Source organism: Doryrhamphus excisus, linkage group LG1 (assembly GCF_037039965.1).
Source record: "Doryrhamphus excisus strain RoL-2023G ecotype Guam linkage group LG1, RoL_Dexc_Guam_v1.1, whole genome shotgun sequence".
Classification (NCBI taxonomy): Eukaryota; Metazoa; Chordata; class Actinopteri; order Syngnathiformes; family Syngnathidae; genus Doryrhamphus; species Doryrhamphus excisus.
This window is the reverse complement of record NC_136357.1, coordinates 6822424-6850119: the sequence shown is the minus strand read 5'-3', so window position 1 is coordinate 6850119 and position 27696 is coordinate 6822424. Positions and strand designations below refer to the sequence as shown.

Sequence of the window (27696 nt, the reverse complement as noted above, 5' to 3'; positions counted from 1 at the left end):
GCAGAGCTATTTTGTCATTTTAATGCAGACATGCCTTAATGAAGGCGGATTAGGGAGACGTATTAGGAAGGAAAAAAAACGAGCACAACACTTTCCACAGATTAGCGGATTACAACAAGTGCTAACACACAAAGTGGAACACGACCTCAAGTGTGTAATCTGAATAAACAATGGTAGTTAAATTCTATACAGATATACATTTTATTTATATGTTAAAAGGTTCACAACGGTGCTCTGAAAGAAAATGAAACTTAAAAGCAGGGAGAGAACAGGTCTAGTTTAATCACATCGTAGTATGTTTTAGGAATACAAGCAGCGTGGTTTAGCTGGAGAACATCATGACTACAGAGCTCTAATTAGTAACAGCATATTCAAGTTTCCAATGGTGAGCCACACAGAAATAAAATACCTGTAAAGTCCTTTGGGGACCAGATTGTGTCCTAAAAAATCCCGTTGAGGTGAAAGGAAATAAGCGCATAAAACTCAAAATCTATATATTATTGACTTAAACCCTGTTATATTTTGCCAAAAAAGCCGTCCAAGTCTGTGATAAAACATCTATACATATATATACACATACACACATATATGTATATATACATATACATATATATTCCCTAAAGTGTGGGTTATTGAACAAATAATTGTGGCTGTTTAAAAGCTCCCCATTACTTGATACCGGTTTCTCCTTGTTCCAGGTTCCCACACTGCTCCATGTTTACAGCCCTATAGTACTAATAGTGTGGACACCATTATTACAATGGTAGTAAAGAGGATATCATCAAAATATTGATGCGCTCATGGAATATCATGCCCTCCTGATATAAGGCATTACTTGGCATGGTTGCGACACGCTCTGAGCGCTCACCATGCTTTTGCGTGTGGTCTTTTTTTCTTTCTTTCCTTCCCCATTCCACCCATCACAAAACAACAAAAGAAAACAAAATAAACAAGCTAGAAATCCTCAGGAATAAAAAAATGCATTATCTTTATATAGATAAAATGTTAACAATCACCAGAGATTGAAATATTCTTATAAAGGTCCAACCCGTGAGTGTGCTGCTAGGAAATTACAATCTCACTCACGCACGCACGCACACACACACAGACAGACAAACGGGACCCAAGGTTGTTACACTTGTACAGTATGTCCTCAATTACGACCACCTTCATTATCCCTAATAAAATGTCCTTAATTATGTTGTTTGTGGGGCTCATCTAAGAACATCCACTCTGGGTATCCAAAGGTTGGTAGTCACTTAACCAATTAGAGCAAACTGTGTGAAATGGATGATGAGGTGGTTCAATTGTTGGCAGCGTCCGCCTGTCGAGGCCAGTTCTCCTCTTCGATGCCTGAGTCGTAGTCCTCTTCAGTCTGGTCTTTGGCCGGGGCCCTGAAACAAGAGTGGAGAAACCCACTCAGGCTGACAACAAAAGCTGAACTATAACTCAGCAACAAGTGCTGACTCCGTATGTGAATCTCATACGAAGTAGTAGTTCAATTGTCAAATATATATATGTATTAAGATACTACTAAAATTACAGTAATCAATTTAATTTCAGCTCAGATGTTACGGTTGACATAATGGATGTGTCCTAATGACCAATTGGAGACGTCTTGAATGTCTTATATTATGTGGAGACCTTGTGTGGCTTTCATTTGCCTCCAAGCTCGCCTTTTCTGGAGATTTATGAGCCTTCAAATTAGTTTTACCCAGTATGCCTCGGTCAAGACTGCCTACTTACTGTAGTTCTTGTAATTAACATGAACACATTACAAGTTATCCAACATAGTCCTCCTATTTTATTCTATTTATAGTGTTTCGAGCTTAGTGATAATAAACATATGTTTTTTGTCTAATTTAATGTGATAAAATTGCTTTAGGTCTTGTAATTTCGCATCACATAGTAAATAGTGTGTTAGTGCGCAGACCTCACAGCTAGGAGACCCGAGTTCAATCCCACCCTCGGCCATCTAGGTGTGGAGTTTGCATGTTCTCCCCGTGCATGTGTGAGTTTTCTCCGGTTTCCTCCCACATTCCAAAAACATGCTAGGTTAATTGGAGACTCCAAATTGTCCATAGGTATGAATGTGAGTGTGAATGGTTGTTTGTCTATATGTGCTCTGTGATTGGCTGGCGACCAGTCCAGGGTGTATCCCGCCTCTCGCCCAAAGACAGCTGGGATAGGCTCCAGCACCCCCCCACGACCCCCGTGAGGATAAGCGGTAGAAAATGAATGAATAGTAAATAGAGACGACAATACAGGAAATAGGTGCACCACATAGTGGTCTTTATCATACATAATGGATGTGGTTAAAGTGGCTATAGAGAAATGTGTAAACAGTTCAAGTAAATGTGTTATGAATAATAGGATTTGTGTTAAACTCTTCATGTTGAGTTGTATTAGAATTGTGTGTACATGGACTAGGATTTCAGTGGGTATGCAGTGGTAAAAAAAAAAAACACAAGGATGTAGATGACATTCAAAGACAATGACTTAAAAGTAACCATTATAATACTTTACTTCCCAGGCACACAATCTGGCCAAATTGACACGAGAGAGAAAAGCAGTTCTGACCTGATGTATCTGGGCTGCGACTTCCCGTGGACCACATCGTTGTTCAGCTCGACAACCATGATGTCGGAGTGTGGCACCTCAAACATTGGCTCCAGGAGAAGCTTTTCCTGTGGTAGATTATTTATAATGAACTCTTAAGTGAGGGGAAAAAAATATATAAACAAAACCTCCACCGACGCACCAACATCCCCTCCTTGGTGGAGGTATTAAATGAAAAAGTTGGCTGGGCACATACGTATTACTCACCATAATGGATCTGAGGCCACGAGCTCCAGTCTTTCTCTCCAGAGCCATGCGAGCTATTGCCTTCAGAGCATCTTGAGTCACATTGAGTTCACACTTAAAGCAAAAAATTAAAATAATTTTAGCTTCAAAACACAATAAATGACATCACGAACTAACACAAAAATACATTAAATATAATGACTTTGTGCTTTTCAAGACCCATTATTGGAAAATACAAATTTCAAGCAAAAACCGAAGAATTTCGGTGAAATAAAAAATGCAATAAGAAATACTTAATATCTGCACAACATTTGTTTGATGACAATTATCTTAAATTCCATTTAAGACGCTTTGTGTCATGATTACATATCGCTAGGTAACAGGTAAGCGTGTGTGTCTGTGTGAGTGAGCTCACACATAAGCTCTGACCAATTAGGAGAAGTCATTTGGTGCCACCTGTTGGTTTGCATGTATAAATAAATCTCTAAAACCCCAAATATAAGACAATCAGTCTTTTTTTAAACTTTTTGTATTTTCGGGTCAATACAGTATTTTGAAGAAACAGCCACACTTACTTTGTCCATGCTAAACAAAGCTTGGTACTGCGGTACCACAGCATTGCGTGGTTCGGTTAAGATCCGGACTAGTGTCTCCTCATCCAGGCTGTGGAGAGGAACCACCACAGGAAGACGGCCGACAAACTCTGGGATCATTCCAAATTCGATCAGGTCTCTCGCCTCTACATGCTTCAGCAACCTGTCCTTCTCCTCGATCTCGGCCACTGTGTCAGTCTCGCCGCTGGTGTTGGCTAAGTCTGCCGCAGCGGCTGCACGGCGTCCTTTTCCCAAGTTGGATGGAGTTCCGAAGCCTAAATACTGAATGGAATGATGATGACAATTAAAGTAGAAGGAAATATAAAGCCAGTCAGGATGTCTTTAGGCAGGTGTGGTCAAATTACCTTTTCATTTTTTCTTCTGCTAATGATTCTGTCCAGTCCATTGAAGGCACCAGAGGCCACAAACAAGATGTTTGTTGTGTCCACCTGTACCGTCTCTCCTCTCAGCTTCCTGGAGTTTTTCTCAGGAACATTAACGATTGTGCCCTCCAACAATTTAAGCAACCCCTGACGGGAACACACACAAAAAAAACATCAAAACAAGTCAAACAAGATTCAGCTGACACATTCACAGCGGGATTTTTATATTTCTGACCTGCTGGACCCCTTCTCCTCCCACATCCCTCAGCTGATGGATGCCAGGCACACTGCCAATCTTGTCCACCTCGTCCAGAAACACAATACCTGCAAATGAAATTCAAACGAACAGGTCAGAATAACTTGCATTTTAACGTTTGTATGTTTAAGTCACAACTACATTAAGAGGCCATAACCCTAAGTGTGGTAGTGCAATATAAACATGCAATCCTTTTTTTTTGTTTATTTGTTCATTATGGCTGTCATTTTAAGTGGAGTTGATCTGCACTACATCTTGCATACTGGAATTACAGTATGTTGTTAATTTAATGGCCGACAGTACAAATAAGCATTAGATTTGAGTTCGAATGTGCTTGTGTTGCTATATATAACATTGTGGCTAGTGGGCGTTGGAATGTGTAATGTGCATTCCCACCTTGTTGTGCTTTCTCTACAGAGTAGTTGGCATCTTGCAGCAGTTTCGCAATAACCGACTCGATGTCTTCTCCCACATATCCGGCTTGAGTTAGTGTGGTGCAGTCACATATTGCAAAGGGAACATCCAGACAGCGGGCCAGCGTCTGTGCTAACAACGTCTTCCCTGTGAAAACATTGGCCATCGCATGAGTACATCTATAAATAAAGCTTCCTGGCTTTGCAGTCATCCATCTGTGCAACATGACTACGTGGGGCGCAGTGGGGCAGTGAACAGACCTGAACCAGTTGGACCAAGAAGTATGATGTTGCTCTTCTCCAGTTTAATGTCGACGTGTGTGGAGTCCAAGACCTCCCCGCCCCTCCTCTCCTGTGGCGCCTGCTGACTGGTCTGCTGCTGCATGGAGGCTCCCAGAGCGTTGCCATGAGGGCTGATCCCTGCGATCTGCAGCAGCTCTGCGACAACAAAACAAAATGGGACTGTGAAAATTGTGATGGGATGTGAAACTGGTCTATTCAATTTCTGTGAAGGCGCCTCCACGAAGCACCATAGGTGTTGGACACCTTCCTACTGAGCCCCTCGGCATGCACAAAAATAATGCGAGGCCACTGCTTTATTCAGTCATTCATTCAATGCAAGCAGCTTTGATGAGAAGGATAAATATACATATCAAGAGTTGGTGTCAGGGTGGACTTGTAAAATGAGGAGGGTCATCATCGGATCATAAATAGCCAAGTACAGATGTGAATGTAGGTCAGTGGGATACTTTATCGTATTGTCCGTTCAGTAACTGGCACAGTTTCTTATCAAAGGGACGTCAAGCCACAAAGTACACAACAGCTGCTGTCATGGCATATCGCGCAACTCTTCTCCCTGTGGACTGCTAGTACAATTTGCACTTTTATGCACATTATTTACCATGCTTCCTCAAATATATGATGCCTCAATTAACCGTTGGGTATGCCATGCACCTTATGAAACCATAATACAAGATAGACTAATATAAATGGACTTAACTGTGATAAACATGCACTAGTATGAAAAATGACCTAACACATTAACCCTAATAAATGCCTGATATTCTCTGAAGTTGAGTACTCAACATCAAGCCAACTCTCAAGTAAATAGTGTATTTAAAACAAATGTTTATCGTATCGACTTTTATGTAAATTACCTGAAAGAGTGAGAGCTTTGTACATTTTGGCATTTGTACAATAACAGACAATAAAAGAGCAAAGAAATGCAAGCTCCACGTTGCTGTAGCCTTTTGACTCAAATAATGACGGTGTCCTGATCACTTACTTGTGAATCTGTATTCATCCTCTCGTCTTCTCATCTCTAGCTCTACAGGGAGAGGATCAAAGTGCTCACATCAATATTATCACTAGCACTACACAATTTAGTAACAGTCGTGAAAAGCAGTGGACACTGTGTAACATCATTATTGAACAAATGCCAAATAATACAGCCTTCAGTTGGGGCGGTTGACGACTGGAAAATCTCTCAATATGTCAAATGTTTTCAGGATCTCAATCTCCAATTCTTTCTAAATGTAACAGTTTGTATTAAATATATAACTGTCCATTCCTCAATTCTACAGCAAACAAACAATACTGACCCCGAGGTGTCAGAGAGGGCTGTTTCTCCACCTCCACCTGCTGGCGACTGCCCGTAGGGATGTTGTTATAGATGCGCTTGTAGTGATTGTACACGGCCACGGCCAACACCTTTTTAGCATAGGACTGGCCCACAACATACTTGTCAAGATAAGCGTAAATCTGGAGGAAGGGGGAAAAAAAATACATTTTGTATAATAAAAGTACAACGCAATAGATGACATATGAGCATGACATTTGGATGCTTTCTCACCTTCTTGGGGGGAGGAGGTGGTTTCTGTGCAAATGCCAGTTTCACAGCCTCTGCAGCAGACTCAGTCTCTTTGTTTAGCCCTTTCTTAGAGTCTGTCTCAGTCAGAACCACAAAAAAGTGGTGGCATTTCTCACATTTCACAAATCGCGTGGATGCTTTAAACAAAAAGAAAAAAGAAAGACAAGACAGAGATTTTATTATTATTGTGTATATTAATTTACGTCTGCATGCAAGATTGTATGAAATCAATGTGGTGCTTAAACCCTTGCGGTCATGGTGGATGAGTTTCAGAAAACTAGGAAAAGTGCTTCAGAAAGCTCCTCAATCTCCTGGTCTCCAGCTTGTGGAAAATTAAGAGAGCCTGCCGGCCTGCTATCTACTATAATAATTTCCTTGCGTAATTACATTTTATGAGCATATAAATGCGCATCTCACTGATTTAAAACCTAATTTATTTCGGGAGTTCAGTTCAGTTCAAAAAGTCAAACTCCACACACAGAGTGAAATATTTCAAAAATGTATTTGTTAATCATTTTGTTGTTTATACTTTATAACTAATAAAAAAACAATTTGTTTTTCATAAAATTTGACAAAATGTTCAAAAGCTGAATACTGTACACTCCTGGTTCACACACTAATAAAAAAAATAAAGAAAATCTTTTTGAGCTTGAATTGGTCTCTATGACTACACTCCAGAAATCAAATACATTTTGTATATTCTAATTAATTGGGATGCAATAGTAAGGTACCTCTAACAGTACCTTTCTGAAGTAGTCAGCCATGTTTTTCCTTTAATACTGACTGGAACGCTTTATGTTGCAATACAAATTCCAAGTAGGCTATTTCCAACTTCCTAACCGTCTGGAATGCACAATAAATCATGGACACGTACAGGACTTTGAGTCACTTCCACTTCCACAAAATTATACTAGGAGCATAATACTGAATTTAAACCATTGAATTATTGTAGTACAAATCTGCTAAAAGAGTCACTATTTGTTACACACAGTAATAATTTGTTCTACATAGGTAATGATTGCTTCTTTTGTGGTTTCTGGTGTTTAGAAAAACAAAAGTCAGACATTCTCAATCCTTCCTGATGTTTACTCACAAACAAAAGTCTCTACATGTGTGCAGGGGTCTCCACATTTGGGGCATCGGAGCTGGCTGCCCCCTTTCCCTGATCCTCCAGAGCCTGAGGCTCTCTTGGCCTCACTGATGCTTTTCTGTATAAACATGATATCAAGTTACAACACAACCATTACAACAGAGGAGGCCTATAACTGTAAATTACCTTTCCACCATCATTTCCATTGTCCTTGGTTGTGCCATCCTTGGAGGCAAAGCAGACGGATGTCTCGGAAAAGGACCTCACCCGCACACGAGGAGGCAGATGAGCGTCCCTGCAACCATGACGACTCACAGAATAAAACTGGAGCATGGAGCAGGACAAGCCTGGAATAACAACAGTTTGTTGTCATGATGGTCAAAACTAAATCAATTAGATTCATCACAAAGTGTTTGCATCGTTTGTTAATTAATCAGTATTTTTTTTTAACCTCAAACATTTGTTCCAAATATTCCAGATTTGTTTTTTTGTAAATTAAACACATTTGTATTCAGCACTGTGAGGCACATCAAGGATTAGCTCTCAAAAGTTCAGTGTACTGTCTAAATCCTACCCCTCCATCTGTACCTTTACAATCAGTAACTGTTACATTTCTTCACTTCCTGCCTTTCTGATATAATTTAATATTTTTTATTGTTATTAGTTTGTATTTTTAATATAATTTATAATTTAATTTATAATGTATTTATTTATATAAATCTATAATTTCTATATATTTTAAATTTTAATAGTTATTTTAATGTAAAATAATTATGTTGAATCGCATCACAAAATGATATACACCTGCACAATATAATAAGGTCCAATACAAGGTTTTTAAAATTATATATCTGCCTTTACAAAGCTGAGAGTGAAAGAGAGGTTTTAATAACAATGTTTACTACTGTAGTTGTAGTTTCTGATGGTGTAATTACTGTAGATAGCTGTTCCTAATGGCTTGCTCAATCACTGACAATGAGCTGAGTGAATATTTGAAATACAACTTTGCATGATGGAACACAATTCTAAACCACAGTAAATCAAACAAATCAATCTAATTGAAACAACACCGTCAAAGTCAAAAGTGTATTATTGTCCTCCGATTGTTTTTCATCTGCAGCTGATTGGGAGACCGTGCAGATATACCTAATGATGTGACCCTGAGTGCACAGTATATTCAAATGCGTTGTGCTGTCATAACATGTCAATGTGGGCAGCTGTTTCTAATTCAGCTTAATAACAGAGCCCCGTTTGTCACCGTCTGTATCGTTTGCCATAGTGTGACATTGACTTGAAATCAGTTCTCCTTAATAACAAGTCGACGTTAGCTTAGCTTTAGCTTTTAGGCATATGATACGGCAAAACAAAGTGTCATCTAGGTTAGCCAAGGACCTCGGCTGGAATTTATCAAAACAACAATGTCATGTAGCTTTAGCCAACTGCTGGTTTCCCCCCCCCTCTTACCTCTATGAGCTTTATTTAGGAACAACCTCGCAGCTGAAGCACACGGACAGGACATAACTCTTCGTTTGTGTCAAAACTGCTGAAAACACATGAGACAAATAGCTAGGTTAAATGTATGTCAACAGCAAAAACACACACAAGCGGAGGGCGTTCAGTGCTAGCATTTAATAACTACAGCGTCACGCTTAGCATTAGCACGACGGGTCATCGCCTAACAAAAGTGGTTTGTTACTTTCGTATGACAATTGTACAACACGGAATGCAATATTCGACTGGAACGTCACGCCTAAATATCGTCACATATTCAAAACGACATTAAAACGTTCCAAATAAACATTGCAGCAAGCTACGTTAGCATAGTCTGGGCCCAGTGCCACTTTAGCATTTGACGATAATACAGTAGACATGAAACTAAACATGTTTGACAATTGACACTACGACGTTAACCAAACTGATAACCAACTGATTTAAATTTGGGGCACATTATGTAAAAGAAACATTACAACACTAAATGACGTTTGTTATAGCAAACGTCATTTAACTATAGTTATACTCACACGAATGACGAAACCAGCTGCCTTTGCCTTGTTGACAGCTCCTTTGACAAACAAAGTGGTTTAATTTTCTATAGTTATCTCTCCAAGTGTGACAGATCAACTTGACATACTAATATCGCAATGGCGATCGCATGAAATTGAAAGCTTTGGCTTCTTTGAGCCAGTACTTCCCAGGTGGGCCACGACCCACTGTGATGTAACTCCTGCGGTTACGAAGTAGGTCGGGTTCCCGGTGCTAGCTAGCACGCTAACTAGCTCGCCTTCTCTCCTGCTCGCAGCTGCACGTAGGAGTGACCTGTTTGTGGGCGATCTGTTGTAACATGTAAACTAGACCGTGTCTGTTTGTCGATAATCCACTTTGTTTTTAGATCTATTTGCCCGCAAGAAGAGCTGCTCTCAAGTTAGGTGCCTTCAGGGACGCTTTGTGACGTACTGATTGATGACTTACAGTATAACCTCACCTTAACGGCCACATCATTGTGGGGACACCTGTAATAATAAGACAATAATATACGTGTTTTTAAATCTGCATTTGCAAACAAAATAACTGTCATTATTGATCATTAGTAGTGGTTCAGCACTGCACCACATCATACCAAGAGAAGCTAAATGGGAGGCAAATTATTAGATATCACATTTACACCACTTTAAGACAGAGCCATAATAATAAACATGTTTAAATAAAAACTCTTACAGGATATCTCATTTGTAGTGTTGTGAAAATAATTTGCATTTGACCTTTGACCCACATCCCCCTTGTTAAGTCCTAGTATAGTACACCTGTTTGCAGAAGAAGATAAACATGCAAGAAAGGAATGAGGACGTGACATTTCATTGCTTGCATAATCAGTAATGCTAACAACAGTGTAGACACCTCTTGCCCTTACTGAAGAAACACATTTGGTAATATTTTGCATTAATGTACGACTGTATGTCACTACCTTTCCATAATGCAAAGACTGACAACTATGTAGCAGTTGTATTTACCATCACTACTTTGAAAAGGGTGATGGCAAAAATGAATAGAGCAAATATGATGGTGTGGTGTAGCAGCTGTTGCACAGATCAGAAAGGAGGAGTAGAGAGTTATAAAACACCGGCAGGAAAATATCTCTCCAGACCTCTCCAGATGAAGCAGGAAAATCCTCACCTCACCCACCACTTGTTCGACCTGTTTCCTTCTGGACAATGTTTTAGGGTAAATGAAGTCTCACACAAGCAAACTTAACATTTTCTTCCTCTGGGCCATAAGGCCTACAATTACACAAGCTCAAAAGGTGTAAAATGCATATTTCTACCACTTGAGGTCAGTATTGTGTTGTGCAGGCTGTCAATGATAATGCCATGTGCAATAAGTGGAAGTTGGATGTACAAGAGGGGGATTTTTAAGTGATTTTTTTATTTAAAATAATAAAAAAAAAAACAAATAGAATATTCTTATGAAGTAGCAGTATGTGAAAAAACACTTTAGCTCGCTTCTCCTATTTGCCTCATACTTTTTTTTGTCCATGTTGGCCAACCCAGTCTTGTTTTGTCCTTCACATTACTTTCTAAAGATGTGACATTCATGAACAAGTCGAGTATTGTCAATGTCTCTTATTTAAGCGAATGATGACAATCCATTCCCAGTTGCATATAAGAATGAACTGCTGGTATATGCAAATTGTCCCGACTGTCTTCAAGTTTTCACCAATGTGCTCCATGATTTGTGTACGCTGCCTTAAGGTGAAGAACCAGTGTTGTCGCTGCACATAGAGGAAGATCTAGAAAAATGTATGTGCGGGTTATTGTGTTACTGCTCTACAGGAGTCCACAACCCAATACATTCATTAATTTTCTACCGCTTATCCTCATGAGGGTCGCGGGGGTGCTGGAGCCTATCCCAGCTGTCTTCGGGCCAGAGACGGGGTACAACCTGGACTGGTCGCCAGCCAATCACAGGGCACATATAGACAAACAACCATTCACACTCACATTCATACCTATGGACAATTTGGAGTCGCCAATTAACCTAGCATGTTTTTGGAATGTGGGAGGAAACCGGAGTACCCGGAGAAAACCCACGCATGCACGGGGAGAACATGCAAACTCCACACAGATATGGCCAATTGTGGGATTGAACTCGGGTCTCCCAGCTTGCCAAAACAGTTTCTTAATTGATGTACATTTGTGAAGATGTCAGAATGTTCCTACATCCTGTTTAGTTTCCACCAGAAGACAGAAAGGAGGTTTCAGCCAAGTTTTCAACCAACCTCCTAAATGTTGGATATAATAAGTTGATTGAGAGGATGTGTTCAAGGCCATGAGATTGAATGATGTGACATTACGATGAGCCTTGATCCTCTTTTTGTACATCAATACTCAATCTGAGCTATTATTTTTGCTCCTTTCTGCATAGTGACAGAAGTATGGGATGAATTTATAAATACAATGCTTCAAAATACATTTGTCACCCCCTTTTTTTCCTCCGTTTAGAACTGCTAAATCCTCGCTCCATTTGACACGGGTCAGTTTGACCCAGCTAATTAAGCTCCCCTTGAAAAGCCTCCTCGCTCCAAAGATTTCTTTCTTTCTTCCTTTCAAACAAAGCCCAATGTGATGTAAGGCCTTGTAAAAGACAAATTGAAAAAGTTTTTTTTTTCCATCCTGATTAAGAAAATTAAAACAAAAACATTTCTTTGACGGGGTGGGTTCTTTTTGAAGGTGCTTTTTTTGTGGCTGGGTTGTGCTCTGCACATCACTGCTCTCAAACTCTAATGGTGCTTAGGACTCCATAGTGCTCGTGTTTCTAGGCAACAGCAACTAATGTGAAAGGTTTTTTATTCTTTAAAAAAAAAAAGGATTTAAAAACACTTGGGCCACAGCAATTTATTTTGTTGGAAACTAGAGAAGGTGGCTGAGTCTCCTCAAACTGTACTCCAACCTGACTGAAGCATCTTCAGAGCAGAGAGGTGAGCTTTGTCACATCTTATTACATTTAAGAACATTTCATTTCTTCTTCTTTTGCTGCTAAATTAAAATTGTATTACTATTGTAAATTTGTATTATTTTTTTTAATATACATACTTGTTATAATTTTGTGTTGCAATATATTTTATCAGATAGGGTAAACGGAGGCAAAAGAAAAAAACATATATTATTTTTAATAATAATAAATAAAAAATAATAAAATTAAAATAAAATTTAAAATATATATGTGTATATTATTTTTCTGAAAAATAAATATATAATTTTTTTCTTCTTTTGCTTCAGTTTATCCTACCTAAAAGAAAAATAATATACATATATACTTTATTTTAAAGAAAAAAAATATACATATATTTCTTTCAAATATTATTTATTATTTATATTAATTTTATTATTAATAATAAAAAATATATATATATTTTTCTTTAAAATAATAAAGTATATATATATATTATTTTTTCTTTTAGGTAGGGTAAACTGAAGCAAAAAAAGAAAAAAATAATATATATATATTTATTATTATTTTTCTTTTTTATCTGGACAGTATATATATATATATATATAATTTTTCTTTTAGGTAGGGTAAACTGAAGCAAAAGAAGAAAAAAATAATATATATATTTATTATTATTTTTCTTTTTCTTCAGTTTACCCTACCTAAAAGAAAAATAATATATATCTATACTTCATTATTTTAAAGAAAAATTATATATATATATATTTTATTATTAATAATAAAATTAATATAATATTTGAAAGAAAGTAGGGTAAACTGAAGCAAAAGAAGAAAAAAATAATATACATTTATTATTATTTTTCTTTTTCTTCAGTTTACCCTACCTGATAAAATATATCTTCTGTTTATATTTGACTGGATGTTTTTTCCCACCTATATGGACAATCCACTACTGCCTATGCTTGCATAATATAATGATTTAATCAAGAGCTGTATCAAGAGTTCATAACTGTTATTGTGGTGTGGAATTTGACTCTTTTTAGCTATATTTGAGAAGGGTATTTAACCACAGTGAAGCTCCTAAGTTATACACGTACGTGTGTGTAGGTCATGCTGCTGCTGGAGGTGCTCACCATGGGCCACACTGTAACCGACATGGTGTCAGACGGTGTTACTTTACTGCTTGTTCTTCTCCTGTTGCTCCTCTTCACCACTTGGGAGCGGAGACATTTGTCACACATACCAGGTATTGTAAATTGTACATGCATAGTTGTACATTGTTGTAATCGCCATCAATACAAATAGCATATCATAAGAAATGTATCTACTTCCAGGTCCGTCCTTCCTAGCAGGACTCGGCCCAATTGCCTCCTACGCCAGGTTTATCTGGACAGGCATAGGAACAGCAAGCAACTACTACAATAACAAATATGGCAGCATTGTGAGAGTGTGGATTGATGGGGAGGAGACTCTCGTTATAAGCAGGCAAGTTACACATTTTGAGAATGACTGTGGAATAAGACAAGTCAAAGTGGGGCTTCTCTTGTAGGTCTTCTGCAGTCTATCATGTTCTGAGGAGCACCCACTACATAGCTCGATTTGGGAACAAAAACGGTCTGGCGTGTATTGGGATGGAAGGGAGAGGGATCATTTTTAACAGCAATGTGGAACTGTGGAAAAAAATTAGGACTTATTTCTCTAAAGGTGAGCTATTATTTGTACATATATTTATTGTATTTGCCTGGTCAGAACCTGCAATGCCATCTAATCTGATCTAGAATGTTTTTTTTTTACTATCGTTATTGGAAATACCCTTTTCATAACTTTCATTCATTTTCTACTGCATATTCTCAAGAGGGTCGCAGGGGGGTGCTGGAGCCTATCCGAGCAGTCTTCGTGCGAGAGGCAGTGTACACCCTGGACTGGTCGCCAGCCAATCACAGGGCACATACAGACAAACAACCATTCACACTCACATTCATACCTATGGACAATTTGGAGTCGCCAATTAACCTAGCATGTTTTTGGAATGTGGGAGGAAACCGGAGTACCCGGAGAAAACCCACGCATGCAAGGGGAGAACATGCAAACTCCACACAGAGATGCCCGAGGGTGGAATTGAACTCAGGTCTCCTAACTGTGAGGCCTGCGCGCTAACCACTCTACTGCCATGCAGCCCTTTTTCATAACTTATAAATACAAAATCAAGCATAAAGTGAGGAAAAATACAATTTACTGCAAATGTTTGGCCTTCATGTCTTCTGCTTACATATTTGCAGCCCTGACAGGACCCAGTCTGAAGAAGACCGTGTCTATCTGCATGAGCGCCACATCAGAACATCTGGATCACCTCCACGATATGACAGATCCATCCGGACATGTGGACGCTCTCAATTTGCTCAGAGCTATAGTGGTGGATATCTCCAACAAATTATTTCTTAGAGTGCCTCTCAATGGTAAGATGCACTCACACACGGTACAAATTTGCAGTACATGTAATATTTAAACCAAAATAAAAATGTCTTATATTTCAGAGAAGGACTTGCTGGTGAAAATCCAAAACTATTTTGAGACATGGCAAGCAGTTCTGATTAAGCCCAATATATTCTTCAAAATCGGTTGGCTTTACGACAAACATAAAACAGCAGCGTAAGATTCTAGCACACAATAAAAACGTCATATTTGTAACAATTGTTGAAGTGTCCATATACCTGATTATTACTTTGCTTCATCTCCAATAGCCAGGAGCTACAGGATGCGATGGAGACGCTCCTTGAGCTCAAAAGAAACACTCTCAAAGCAACAGAGAAGCTGGATGATGAGCTCGACTTTGCGACGGAGCTCATCTTCGCCCAGGTGATGTTCTTAAAAGTCGTGTGTTTTGTATTTGCTCAATATGTACACCTCTCACATTTTCAGCAACCATTTTTATGTATTTTGTCAAGGGACAACACTATGGGAATAAAATTTAGAGTAGTCAGTGTGCAGGTTGTATAATAGCATACATTTACTATACACTGAAAATGAATCAACACTGTTTTTTGGAGGACTGTACTACTTTTTATCACATACTACAGTATTAATTGGCCCTGTACCCTAGAAACCGCCCATGAATGATACGGGAAAAGGCCGAAATGATACTGTGTCAAAGCCCAGGGCAGTGAAACTGATAAAATATAGAGTTTAACCATGTCCAGTATCAGCCCCCGTAGCTGTCCACTCAGAGCGCGCTGCTCTGGTATCGTGCCCGTGAAACAACCAATCAGAGAACTGACACGAGTGCTTAGTACCTAGTTCTTCTCCAGTCACCAAAAACCCCAAATTTGATTAATGAAACTTTAATTGTCAGACATTGATAAGACAAGACTGTTGATAAAATATTATTGTTGAAATATTTTTGCAATTGTTGTGTTTACACTGTTTAGATATAATACATGTAATAAACTGAACATTTTCTGGAAACAAAATGGTCTTTTGATTAAATAGTACGTGATAATAAGCTCATGATTAAATAGTAGGTGATAATAAGATCATCTCATGGTTTGTCTGGTATCAGGCCAGGTATCATGCCCCCAAGTGTCAGTATCAGCACAATACTGGCACAAACCATGGTACAAACCATGTGATAACCTATAATTCTCAAGTTATATCCCGTTTACTTTGTATTGTCCACTGAGAAAATATAATAAAACAGTTGCCAACTTTTGTGATCTAGTGTACATAGTTGATTGTTTGACCCACTCTGACCTGACCATTGAACAGAACCAAGGGGAGCTCTCCGGCGACAATGTGAGGCAATGCGTGCTGGAGATGGTGATCGCAGCTCCGGACACTCTCTCCATCAGCCTCTTCTTCATGTTGATGCTGCTGAAACAGAACCCAGCCACAGAGCAGACCCTTGTGGAGGAGATCAACTCTGTCATCAGTACATCAGGATTATCTTTGTATAACATCTGGATAACATCTAAAGATTGTTTACTTACCACCCCGGTGTTCTTGTGACAGGTGAACGTGGAGTTGAAAATGTCGATTTTGCACGTCTGAAAGTGCTGGAGGTTTTCATCAACGAGTCCCTAAGGTTTCATCCTGTGGTTGATTTCACCATGCGAAAAGCTCTGGAAGACGACATCATCGACGGCGTCAGCATCAAAAAAGGAACCAACATCATTCTGAATATCGGACTCATGCACAAGACTGAGTTTTTCCCAAATCCCAAAGAGTTCAACCTCCACAATTTTAACAAAACAGTTAGTGAGCAAATGTGGCTCAGATCATACACACAAGGTCAAACCTTGACGTCTTCTTTCTTTCTCAGGTTCCCAAACGTTTCTTCCAGCCGTTTGGTTGCGGGCCTCGCTCCTGCGTTGGCAAGCACATCGCCATGGTGATGATGAAAGCCATCCTGGTCACGCTCCTATCTCGTTTCACCGTGTGTCCTCGCCGAGGCTGCACCATCAGCAGCATCAGGCAGACCAACAACTTGTCTCAGCAGCCGGTGGGGGACGAGCGCAGCCGGGCCATGCGTTTTATCCCTACAACACAACAGTCATGCATGTGTCACATGACACCGTCGGCTCAAGCTACCAGTTAGGGTGAGGACAGCTTTAAAATCACTCCATATTTGGTTTAATTGGCTACCCTTGCTGAAGTCCATATGTCAAAACATTGTAAATAATTGTCTCTTTGTACTTGTATCGCTGTGTGGGGAAAGGTAAATATTGCCTAACAATCAATCAATAAATTAACCATGTGTTAACATTCAATCAGACACTGAAATAAATATTAACTTGCAACAGGGCTGCAGCACCAGCAAAGCTAAAACTAAAAGTAAAAAATAAAAACTAAAAGTAAATCAAAAAGAGGCAGGTTAGAAAAATGTTGGCAACTTCAATAAAATTCTAAAAAAAAAAAAAGTTTTTTGTATGCAAAAGTATCAAACCATAACACAAATGCACTGTAATTTTGTATATCATTGGACCCCCTAATTATAATTAAAAATTAACATTGTATGGCGATTTTGGTAATTTATACCCCATTTAAATATTTGACAATTACATTGAACAGCACTATTAACTGAAAATGACTAAATATGCAAGATGCCTGTTATTAGTTAATACACATCAACTCCAATCATGATAAATATGACATGGTGCATTTATTGGAGTTAGTAGAATCATAGTGCATCAAGCATATTACTTAACTCTGTACCATAGGCACAAATAAAACACCTTGGCTTTAGAACATAAGGCATAGGTTTAGGTTTTGCTTGTTCTTTTTCCCTCCATCTGACAAACAGTACTGTAACGTTTGTTAGTTCAAATCAAACTCATAAAAAATATTTTTACTAAGAATATAAAGCCAATAAATATGCTTCAATATTGCATGAATACAAAAAAAATATTGTATTAGCTACAATCCGCCTCTCACCAAAATGACTACCAGAAAGATGAATGCATAGATGGCCACATGAGAAAGAGATGATGGAGAGGAAGATTCATCGCCATAATTAAGACTTTTAACGTACTCTTACTTATAAATATCAGCTTTACAATGATAGTGTTGAATATTCCCTCAAATACTGCAGCATATTTTATGACAAACACATATTAAATCTTCAATAACTTTTCAGCATTTTCTGCCAGCCAGCTAATGCGAGGATATTTTTTTCTTTTCAAGTATTCAGCATTGATGTATTGATCAACTCAGACTAAAAATAGCAACACTGTAAGACATACTGAATTAACAATGTCATTGCCTCGAGAATGATCAAATCCCCATGAAGCCCTGTCAGAAATTTAAGACATTTGTGTTATTTTGACGATTTCAATCTTTGGGTCCAGAGCTTAAGCGTGCGTTTTCTCTTCAAAAACGGTGTCAAAGTGTATGATGCATGTAATAAACACTGTAATGCAGACACCAGGCATCAGTCAACTCCCTTTCTGTTCAGTTTTTTGAGCTGATGCAGCTCAGCAGTGCCAGTCTTCAGTGTTCCTGTAAAGCTCTCTGACAGTGGTAGAGCAGACAGTCGGGCAGTTCGGGGACTGGAGAGCGCAGCCACACGGCAAGCGTGCCAGCGTGTACTCTGCAGTGCATCAAACACGGCTGGTCCTGCAGGAGCTGGCAAGCGACAATTCCTTCCGTTCCTGTTGGGAAAAAGAATGGCAGATTAAACCTACATATACAGTTTGACTGTAAATAGAAGGCAACAACCAATGTTACACTTTCTGTACTGTTGTGTACAATGAATCCATCAGCGCTAGTATTGATGGCTGACCAGTTTGCTCTGTAATGGTACTACAGTCGTATATCATTTAGTGCAGATTGTGAAAAGTGAATATCCATGAAGTAGGATTCAATATGTGTTTATTCTAAATGTAAGAAAGAAACCAATAACTTACCACTTCCACACAGAATATGAGAACTTCTTTTCACTATGTCATGTCGGACATGCCATGGCTGATTCCATGCAGTAATGCGATCTAATGTCATTTCTCATCAGTGTTACATTACTCATGCCTAGTGGCCAGAATACAACATTTAACATGTTTTTAACAATACTTTTTGACTAATAATAGCCCATAGTCAACCATGAAACATGTGATTGGGTGAGTTTTAGTATACTAACATTTTAGTAGTAACAAGTCCTTGTTTAACAGGTTGGGAAGCCGTGAGTCAAAGCTAGATTAAAGTTTTATCTGTGTGTGTATTACTTGCAATTTTTTGCCATTTAGTGGTGGTCTGGGAACTTTAACCTGCAAAGAGCAGGGTTCCTGTTCCTGGCTTGTGTGAAACACCCACCAAACAGTTAAATAGGATAACGCTGTATAATTTAGAATGGAATCAGCCTTTTGGTTTAGAATTTAAACATCTTTTATCTACCAACATGTTCAGTTGCCTCAATTAAACATTTGTAGGTTATATAATACAGCATATTCAATGCCTACCTATTATCTCCACCACATGAATGTGGAGTTTCCTCTCCAGCACGTTCAGAGTGGCTCTTAGAGGATCCTGGAGACCTGTGATAAGCGTCAGGTTCTGCTTTGTATCATGCGAAAAGGCCAGCCACATTGTCCCATACTCCTCTGTGGACAGGGCCAAAGGTCTGGACACAAAATATATAAAAATAAGTTAATAGTCATGCACAAGAATGGCTGCATTTAGGAACCTTGCATGTGTCACCTGATGAATGAGATAAGAGGGAGTTTGTATGAGAACTTGGCTGTGTGGGGAGTCCCAGTAGGCATGAGGAAAGAAACCTGTCCTGACACTACAAGATGAACCGAAGGCCTCTTGACAGTCAGGGAATAATGGCACACTTCTACACCGTGGCTCTTCACCTCCTCTACTGGACTCTCACAGATACAGGACACCTGCAAAACAGTAGAAAACCTTCATCAGAGCAGCTTTGTGATGTATTTCCTGTAGTCATATCAGTGTTCTTCCTCAAAAACTGTTCAACAATGCAAGGTATCTTAGAAGACAAGATATGTTGCATTCAAAGAAATTAGGAAAATTCAGAAATTTCAAAGATCCATCTAAAAAAGGGTTATGGCTAACATTGCCTGTCACCAATGTCTGGGCTAAATACGTATTTACCTCAACTTCTTCTGAGTCCAGCTGCACAAGTAAACGCTGCACACAAGTGGAGGAGGAGTTGAAAATGAAAACAACGAGCACCAAACATTGTTCTTTGTGCACATGGCAGGCAAAAAGATCCACAGACTGGCTGGAACACAAAGGAGTGATTTCAGAATGGGTCGCTCCGATGCAGTCAGCAGGGAGGAAGGAGGCGAAACATATATCTTTAGTTGTGACTGGTTCTTCAGTCTGAGCGGAGTCAGCAGCCATTTGGCCGTTATTCATGGTGAGACTAGTCTTGAGCGTCTTCACGTCATTCTCAGATTGATCGCCCTCTAAAGGGACAATACCATTCTGTTTGGGTGTGGGTAAAGATGTTTCAGGGTCTGTGTTTGAATCGAGCAGAATGCTACACAGCAGGTTGTCCACGCTGTCGGGAGGGGCGATGACAGAATTGGGTGTTTGCTTGCTGACTTCTGAGGATGAGACCTGACCTTTGGCCTTCCTCCTAAACCTCTGGGGTGTCTGCTCTGACTTTCCCATCTGTTCAAAAGACAAATACACATGATTTATGATCATGTATTTCACTTTTGTATATACATTTTTTTATTTTAATGCATCATACTGAGCACAACCCAGTCAACATGAGGTACAATGTTTCTCACCAAGGACACAGACGTCTGGGAGCCCAGGCCGACAAAAAGTGAGGATGCTAGCTGCTGCTTCTCTAGTTTGCCAGCAACAGTTGTAGGTAACGTCTGGTCCTGGGAGACGCTGATTTCACCCACCGGCTCCACTGGATGGACTGGACTGGGTGCTTCAACCGGAGCAGGTTCCTCTGCAGGCTCCCTCTGGGCCAGGTAGCCCTCTCTACCCCACACTCGTTTTACTCTCTCCAGCTTTAGAGTTGTGGCACTGAAACAGGAAGCAGAAGAGCTGTATCACTATTGATGGCCATAACAGTAATGATAACTATCAAATAACATCTACAATAATGCATACAAAAATTATTTCAAAAATGTCTTGTGAGAGCTACTTTTACAAATTGAAAATGGGAAAGAGCTACTCATTTTTATAAACGCTTATTTCAACCCAAACAATCAGAACATTAACAAATTGCAGGTATTCACAACTCACATTTTGTATTTCAGAATGCATCTTTGTAGTGTTAAGTGAAAACCTGAATGACGGTGATGATGTTGGTGACCCCTGGTTTAGGACAAATCGGGGACAAGTTCACATACCCTGCTTTGTCTGTGCTGTCACCAGACAGACCAGAGCTCATTGATGGCAGCGTGGGAGATTGTCTGTCAGCTATGCTGCATGACGACATGTCGATAGGTAACGACATGCTGTAGGGCTCCAGGCTTAAAACTGAGGAAGAAAAACAAATACACAATCAAATATTGATCTGGAATATATTGTGCTTAAAGAAGTACTTTCAGATTAAATGTCATTTACTGTGGTGGGAATGTCTAAGACAGCTAATGCCTAACCTTTTCTGTTAGAGCATCACATCACATTATCACTACAAACCATCTCCCGAATAATCAAAGATGTACACATAACTGCAATTAGTGTTTTAATTTGTATTCATGATGTGTTTAATGTGTACTGTATATACTTTTATATATTTTTGTCTTTGAAAACTGTGTGTCTCTTTGCTCATTGTATGACCGGTTTTTGTACCATTTTGCAAAAGTAGTTTTTTAATATGTCCTGCATACTGTATATGTGGTGTTGTTATGGTTTTACATCAATCTGTCATGGGGCCGCAGATATAAATTGGCCTTTGTGGCTAAATCTGGCATATTTACATCCTAATTTTTAATGTGCTCATGTCAATGAATATGCATCGTCCCTTTTAATATAAATAAATAACTAAAACAGGGCTGCTCTCCTGTTGCCAAATTATATAATAAATATTTAAAGTGAGATTTATTGTACCTTTTTCTTGGACAAATTCTTCCTGACGTTGATGATGAGATTTGTAAGGAGCAGCACCAGCAGCCAGCGCTTCCGACACAAATTCATCCAGAAATGACAGAGAGGAATCTACCTGGAAACAAAGGGAATGCTGATTCTAGTCATTATAATTCAATAAACCAATTCCCATTTTACCTAATAAAATTAACAATCTCAAGTAATGAAGAGTGTGATTTATATGCCCGCCAATTTTAAAGCTATATTACCTCCAGAGGTTCCATAGAAACATCTTGAGGTAGCACCTTCGCCTTCAGCTCAGCGTGCAGGCTAAGGTTCTGTAGCTCCTGCGCCCTTTGTCTCAGCACGGTGTCCATGGAGCTGCAGTACGTTTCACATATTCCTTGAAGAACATCCATACCTGCTTCACTCTCACAGACCTTGGTCATTGCCATGAGGACCCAGCTTTTTGTTTCACTGCTGGAATGCTTCAAGCTCAAAAGCTTGGCCAGAAGTTTCAGAACGGTGGCTGGCTCCAGATCTGTTCTCAAATGAGAATATTCACCAAGGACCTGAAAGACAAACACTTATTAGATCAAGGTTCAAGTTCTTCAACAGATGATATGACAAAGAACATTCCTGCAAAGTATAATAAATAAACTGTACATGGGGCTTGTGAGAAAAACTGTGCTCACCCAGCTGATGACTTGCAGGAAGCACTGCGGCAGATTGCCTGGCTCTCCGTGCAGCAGAGACACATAAGAATCCACAGCAAATCGCCTCAACTCTGTGTCCCCTTCCATGCTATCAAGCCCTGGGCAATTTTGTAAGAAAAGAACATCTAGATGATTAAAACCATTCCACCTGACCGCTTTTGGCTTTTGCCTGTCAGGGGTCACCACAGCAAGTCAATCGTATGAATGGTTTTGACTTCATTTTTATTCTGGATGACCATCCCGACGCAAGCGGGCCAGGAACCAATACCCTCTGCCATGAAAGGCATAACCTTGTACCATCACACCACCAGATGAACATTGCTTCAAGTAAGAATATAACATAATATCACAACAGTTTACTCACCTTCAGACAGCAGTTTAAGGAAATTGTTGGGGATATCAGGCTGCATCAAGTCTCCACTCAATGAGAACATAGTGTTCATGGTGTCAATGAACCACTTGTTGTCGTTAGGTGCATATGTAGACTTTTTGATAGGAAAATAAACAGTGAGCTAAATGATATGATATGTAATTGTTATTTGTTTAATAACAATAATTATTTATGAGAGTGAGTAATATCTAGCACTATGTTTTGCAACGCAGTAATGTGATCAATACTATTGCAGTAGCCGTGTTGTAAGTTGAAGGACTACTGACTACACTATACGGGCTACAATTCTCAACACTTCTGAGTACAAAAAAACAAAAAAAAAACCAAGAGTGTTTTGCAAGTAAGTAGTTACTATTAAATGTAACACTACCAAAGTGTACAAATATTATTATTAATATCATTATTATAACATGCATGTTTTGGAATGTGGGAGGAAACCCGGCACACACTAGGGGAACATGCAAACCCAGGTCTTCCTGATCTACTGACTGTTGCAATTGCAACTGAAACAGCCATAAAAACGTCTAATTTTGAAACAAGGCTATACTTGATTTTAGAATCCACACACACATCAGCAATAGAGGATATTTTTCAGCCACTTCGGCCACCTTCCCGACCAGGTCAATGGTAGTGTAGTCATCTTGACAGGTACGCAGAAAGTCCAGCATCTTTTCCACAATGACGGTTACATTCTGGGCGTTTGTAATTCTAAAGAGCAACTCCAGTGTCTATAGGAAACAGGAGATTCAGTGATGTCATGAGAGTGAATAATCTCAAACTCCACACTTAGCTGAGCATTTCCCCTACCCAAAGCTGAAAAACTAGAGCAAACAGTGTCACCTCGCGCTTGATGATGAGGTCCGAATGATCCAGGCATTCTATGATGGTCATCTGATGCTGCAGGGCCAGTTTCGGATCCTGCTGGACCACGTAGGTGAGCGCTTTCAAGCCTGTAGCACCACAAACATGTTTACTGCAACAGCCGACTTGATCAGAAAATTACTACGCAGGTTCTTACCAATGTATTTCAAGTTAATCTTCGGTGACAGAACAAAGTTGCCAATACATTTTGCAGCTTTTTCCAGTAGTTCGGCCTTTGGATGAATTGTGTAAACACATTTTACACATTCGTACAATATTGCTGAGAAAACAAGCAGATTAGGAGACAAAATAAACAGACATTAGAAAAATGTAAGCAACCACATAATATGATTTCTCAAACATAGCATACCGTAAGTGATGTTATGGTTCATCTCTGCTCTTCGTAAGGACTCATCAAGAACTTCGTACATGATCTCACTTGTACTGTGTTGCACCACAACAACAACAAAAAAAACAGTCAAAGCACAGCCTCAGAGACCCAAATTAATTTTTCGAAAGATAAATTACCGCTGGTCACTCTTTCCTAATAAGGACAGAATTCTGAGAAGCTGGATTTGAAGCCAGGGAGCAGGAACACTATGATAGTTATAATCCATTGGAAGTTTTCCAGCCACCACCTGCTTCAGTATGGTGACAAAACTCCCTGTTAAGTCTTTGTAACCTTCTGGATTCTCCTACAGGAAGTATCAAATCCAAAAGTAATTTATTTTTTTCCAGCAATGTTGATCCCAGTGAAGAGTTAACCAAATAAATGAAAAAAGTACCTTGATCATCTGTAAGTAGATGTGCAGAGAGGCTGTCATAACACCAGGATCCTTGTCACACAAAGCTTTGCGAAACTTGTTGTGTATGTGTTGAACTTGGTTGGGTGCGGTTAGGTAGAATTTGTATAGTGCCAGAACCGCTTTTCTTCTAATTATTTCTCTATAAAAACAAAATATCATTAGTCCTACATTTTGGAGTATCCAAACAAGCACTCAAGAAAACAACTGTTCAGTCATAAATGAGTGTTTTCTTACTTTGGGTGAGTTAGCTTCTCTTCGACCAAAGGGAGGATTGCAGGTATCATGTCTTTGGGGAATAACTGGCTGACAATAGTCAGAGCCATGCACACTTCAATAAGGTTTGTGCTCTGAAGATCCTAACAGCATGAAATTCAATGATGTCAATGCCAATTTGAGGTAGCAAGTTGTGTATTTAAAACAAAAACGCACCAACCTTTAGAACTGTATTTACGAGGAGGAGCAGCAGCTCGTGACTTTCGTTCAGAAACAAGGCCACAGAGAGGTATCCTGGAAACGCCACAGAACATCAAAATTGTACATTTCACAGAGACTTCAAGCTGGGTGTTATTTTGAGGGGACAGTACATTTACACTGCTATTCAATCTGGACACTTTACATTGTATAAAATCTTCAGTTTGCAGAAACGTGAAGGCTGTACTCACCTTTGTGAGGTACTGTATATAGAGTACATTTTTATTTTAGAATATTATTTATTGGAAATGTACATTCCATAAGGCTAAGCAGCTTTCTTCTGCATTTTTTTTCCTTCATTGAGACTTCAAGCTGGGTGTTATTTTGAGGGGACAGTGCATTTACACTGCTGTGCAATCTGGACACTTTACATTGTATAAAAATACATTGTATAAAATCTTCAATTTTACCCTAAATTACATATTAAAGATATAATATTTTATTTGCAGAAATGTGAAGGCTGTCCCCCCTTTGTGAGGTACTGTATATACAGTAAATTATTTTAAAATTTTATTTATTGGAAAATTACATTCCATAAGGCTAAGCAGCTTTTTCTGCATTTTTTTCCTTCATTGTATCCTCAACACCGGGATATGTAAACTGAATATTTTCATGAAAAAAAACTCTGCCACCTAAAGTACATTTAAATATGCTAGAAATTACACTGAAAAAAATACATTTACCTTAATTTATGTGATGTCTGTGAACACAACCCCTCATTGCACATAATATCACGCTTTAAAGTGTGATTCAAATGTCCGACTACTCTGAAGCTCTTAATACATACAAATATATATCATCATTCATCTTTCTATTCATTAAATATAGTAAAAATGGGCACATTTCATACATAGTATCGTAGAATCGTAATTAATTAGTTAAAAATCCGTGATTAATCAGATTAACATTTTTAATCATTTGGCAGCCCTAATTATATCATTATCAAAATATTATATCATTTTATAGTGAGGACTGACGTCACACATACCAACTCTCTTTTCCAATGCAGTGCCTTGTTGAGCCAGTTTGATGGCATGAATGTAGCAGAAGGACGCCTCATAACCCAACATCTCACAGTAGATGGCTCTCACCATGAGCTCCTTCATCTGCCGCTGATGATCAGCACGACACAAAATGTAATATTCCATGTAATATTACTCATTGTTTGACCTGTAAAGATATAACGCAATGGCACAAACCATGGATGTGTTTGGGGATGACGCTTGATCTTTAATAGCAGCCAGTTCCTGTTGAATCAGTTTTTCTTCTTCCTATACAAAAAAAAAGTACAATATTGCACTGAATTGTGATCCATTGGAATGAGCACATATGGACTAAAGGAATAAATGACATGCACTGCCTGGTCAAAAAATAGGTCACACACGCTAATATTTCCTTTCCTTCATCTTTGTTTACTGCAATGTCAGAACATTTCGGCCCTGAGTTGTATACGTTTTTCACTAAAGGTCTTGTATTGATGATGGGAGAGTAAGACCCTCACCATCTTACCACCTTTTAATAATGTGCTGGACAGTTCTTTCGATTCAATTTGAATACTTCAGCAATTGCCTTAGAATGGATGTTTTCTCATGCTTGATGCATTCACCCTTTTGAAACAGATTAACACATTTCAGTGTCCACAGAATGCAGTGCTTCTCATATATGAATTAACTCAGTTAGGGTTAAAACATTAGTTGAAATCATCCCCCATTCAGTAACTATCCAATGGGCTTGTTTGATCCAAGTTGTGACCTTTTTTGGCCAGGCATATGTATATCTCACCCTGTTTTGAGTATGTAAGCTATGCCCGATGTAACATGGACTAGTAACTTTGAAATCGCCAATTATGGTGATTTGACCAAGTTTAGCTACTAACATTTGGTATTATTGAATGTATGACTTATTGTAATAACAGCATAGCTGAAATCGCCTCTTTGGGACTACAGTACTTTTGTGCGCGCGCATGGACTACAGACGTGAATACCAGGGAGTAAACAATCATCTTATTCGACAATTTACTCAAATTTTCAACTTTAAACATGAAAAATATTGATTTAGTTGGTACAACTAGTTCTTATAAACTCCTAATGGTTACATGTGCTAGCCGGTGGTGGAGTTACAGCACATACAGTACTTATTTTCTAATCGAGTTAGCTACCTCACTTAACTTTCGATGACAGTTTGCTAAACAGCACAATTAACACAATTTTGAATTCAGCTTTAGAATCTCACATGTTTGGACGTCAGCTCCGTGATTCCTCTGATGAAGCTTCCGAGTTTGGAGGTGGAAGATAGTTTTGCAGCTCCGGGTTGAGAGTCTAACGACAGGAGGCTAGGCAGAGCTGTCAGCGTTTTCTCCACAACGTCGCTCATTTTGGCCACAAAAAGCGGCACTGCAGCTTTCTTGTTTTCTATGAAACACACTCACTCACTCACCTATACATGCCTGACACTCTGTGACGAACAGTCAAAACTATAAATACTGTTAAATGCTTAAAAAGACCACAACAGGTAAAATGCTACAGCGCCAGGCGGCCATTGTTGTGATTCACTTAGGTCACTTCCGGCTTTGTAAAAAAAAAAAACTTTATTG

At 39.0% G+C, this 27696-nt stretch overlaps 3 protein-coding genes across 5 annotated transcripts; 1 reads left to right on the top strand and 2 right to left on the bottom strand.

Annotated features, from left to right (window-relative positions):
• Positions 1 to 261: 261 nt before the first annotated feature.
• clpxb (caseinolytic mitochondrial matrix peptidase chaperone subunit Xb) lies at positions 262 to 9817 on the bottom strand. Of its 3 annotated transcripts, none has more exons than XM_058075131.2 (15): positions 9432 to 9816; positions 8875 to 8953; positions 7597 to 7757; positions 7414 to 7528; positions 6303 to 6457; positions 6052 to 6211; positions 5736 to 5777; positions 4712 to 4888; positions 4434 to 4598; positions 4017 to 4105; positions 3764 to 3928; positions 3381 to 3680; positions 2827 to 2919; positions 2581 to 2687; positions 262 to 1394 (listed from the first exon to the last, which is right to left on the bottom strand). In XM_058075131.2, the coding sequence occupies exons 2-15, from the start codon at positions 8927 to 8929 to the stop codon at positions 1304 to 1306; spliced, it is 1875 nt and encodes a 624-aa protein (XP_057931114.2). In that variant the 5' UTR covers positions 8930 to 8953; positions 9432 to 9816; the 3' UTR covers positions 262 to 1303. The 3 variants fall into 3 exon arrangements, with proteins under 3 accessions (XP_057931114.2, XP_057931115.2, XP_078644894.1); XM_058075132.2 differs by having other exon boundaries at positions 8875 to 8950; XM_078788768.1 differs by lacking the exon at positions 5736 to 5777 and having other exon boundaries at positions 8875 to 8950; positions 9432 to 9817.
• A 3647-nt stretch (positions 9818 to 13464) lies between these two features.
• cyp19a1b (cytochrome P450, family 19, subfamily A, polypeptide 1b) lies at positions 13465 to 18227 on the top strand. Its single transcript, XM_078788690.1, has 9 exons — positions 13465 to 13600; positions 13689 to 13839; positions 13904 to 14058; positions 14634 to 14810; positions 14889 to 15003; positions 15096 to 15210; positions 16117 to 16279; positions 16360 to 16601; positions 16670 to 18227. Exons 1-9 carry the CDS (start codon positions 13465 to 13467, stop codon positions 16943 to 16945), a joined length of 1530 nt encoding a protein of 509 aa, XP_078644816.1. The 3' UTR covers positions 16946 to 18227.
• ap4e1 (adaptor related protein complex 4 subunit epsilon 1) lies at positions 17303 to 27684 on the bottom strand. Its single transcript, XM_078788646.1, has 21 exons — positions 27336 to 27684; positions 26303 to 26374; positions 26092 to 26215; positions 25066 to 25139; positions 24867 to 24988; positions 24612 to 24771; positions 24355 to 24521; positions 24197 to 24270; positions 23984 to 24106; positions 23806 to 23915; positions 23554 to 23693; positions 22939 to 23054; positions 22554 to 22672; positions 22128 to 22430; positions 21883 to 21994; positions 21180 to 21309; positions 20601 to 20850; positions 19954 to 20478; positions 19537 to 19727; positions 19299 to 19459; positions 17303 to 18497 (listed from the first exon to the last, which is right to left on the bottom strand). Exons 1-21 carry the CDS (start codon positions 27474 to 27476, stop codon positions 18337 to 18339), a joined length of 3375 nt encoding a protein of 1124 aa, XP_078644772.1. The 5' UTR covers positions 27477 to 27684; the 3' UTR covers positions 17303 to 18336.
• Between the last annotated feature and the right edge of the window lie 12 nt (positions 27685 to 27696).

Excerpts from the sequence above, each read along its gene's own strand:
- clpxb (XM_058075131.2), bottom strand. The coding sequence starts at position 8,929 with ATGTCCTGTCCGTGTGCTTCAGCTGCGAGGTTGTTCCTAAATAAAGCT. Across the intron at positions 6,458-7,413 it reads ACATGTAGAGACTTTTGTTT|CATCCACGCGATTTGTGAAA; the intron begins GTGAGTAAACAT and ends TTTTGTTTAAAG. Across the intron at positions 2,688-2,826 it reads GTGGCCTCAGATCCATTATG|GAAAAGCTTCTCCTGGAGCC; the intron begins GTGAGTAATACG and ends AATCTACCACAG.
- cyp19a1b (XM_078788690.1), top strand. The coding sequence starts at position 13,465 with ATGCTGCTGCTGGAGGTGCTCACCATGGGCCACACTGTAACCGACATG. Across the intron at positions 15,004-15,095 it reads GACAAACATAAAACAGCAGC|CCAGGAGCTACAGGATGCGA; the intron begins GTAAGATTCTAG and ends CATCTCCAATAG. Across the intron at positions 16,602-16,669 it reads TCCACAATTTTAACAAAACA|GTTCCCAAACGTTTCTTCCA; the intron begins GTTAGTGAGCAA and ends TTTCTTTCTCAG.
- ap4e1 (XM_078788646.1), bottom strand. The coding sequence starts at position 27,476 with ATGAGCGACGTTGTGGAGAAAACGCTGACAGCTCTGCCTAGCCTCCTG. Across the intron at positions 24,271-24,354 it reads TTAGGAAAGAGTGACCAGCG|TACAAGTGAGATCATGTACG; the intron begins GTAATTTATCTT and ends GGTGCAACACAG. Across the intron at positions 23,055-23,553 it reads GTGGCCGAAGTGGCTGAAAA|ATATGCACCTAACGACAACA; the intron begins ATATCCTCTATT and ends CAAAAAGTCTAC.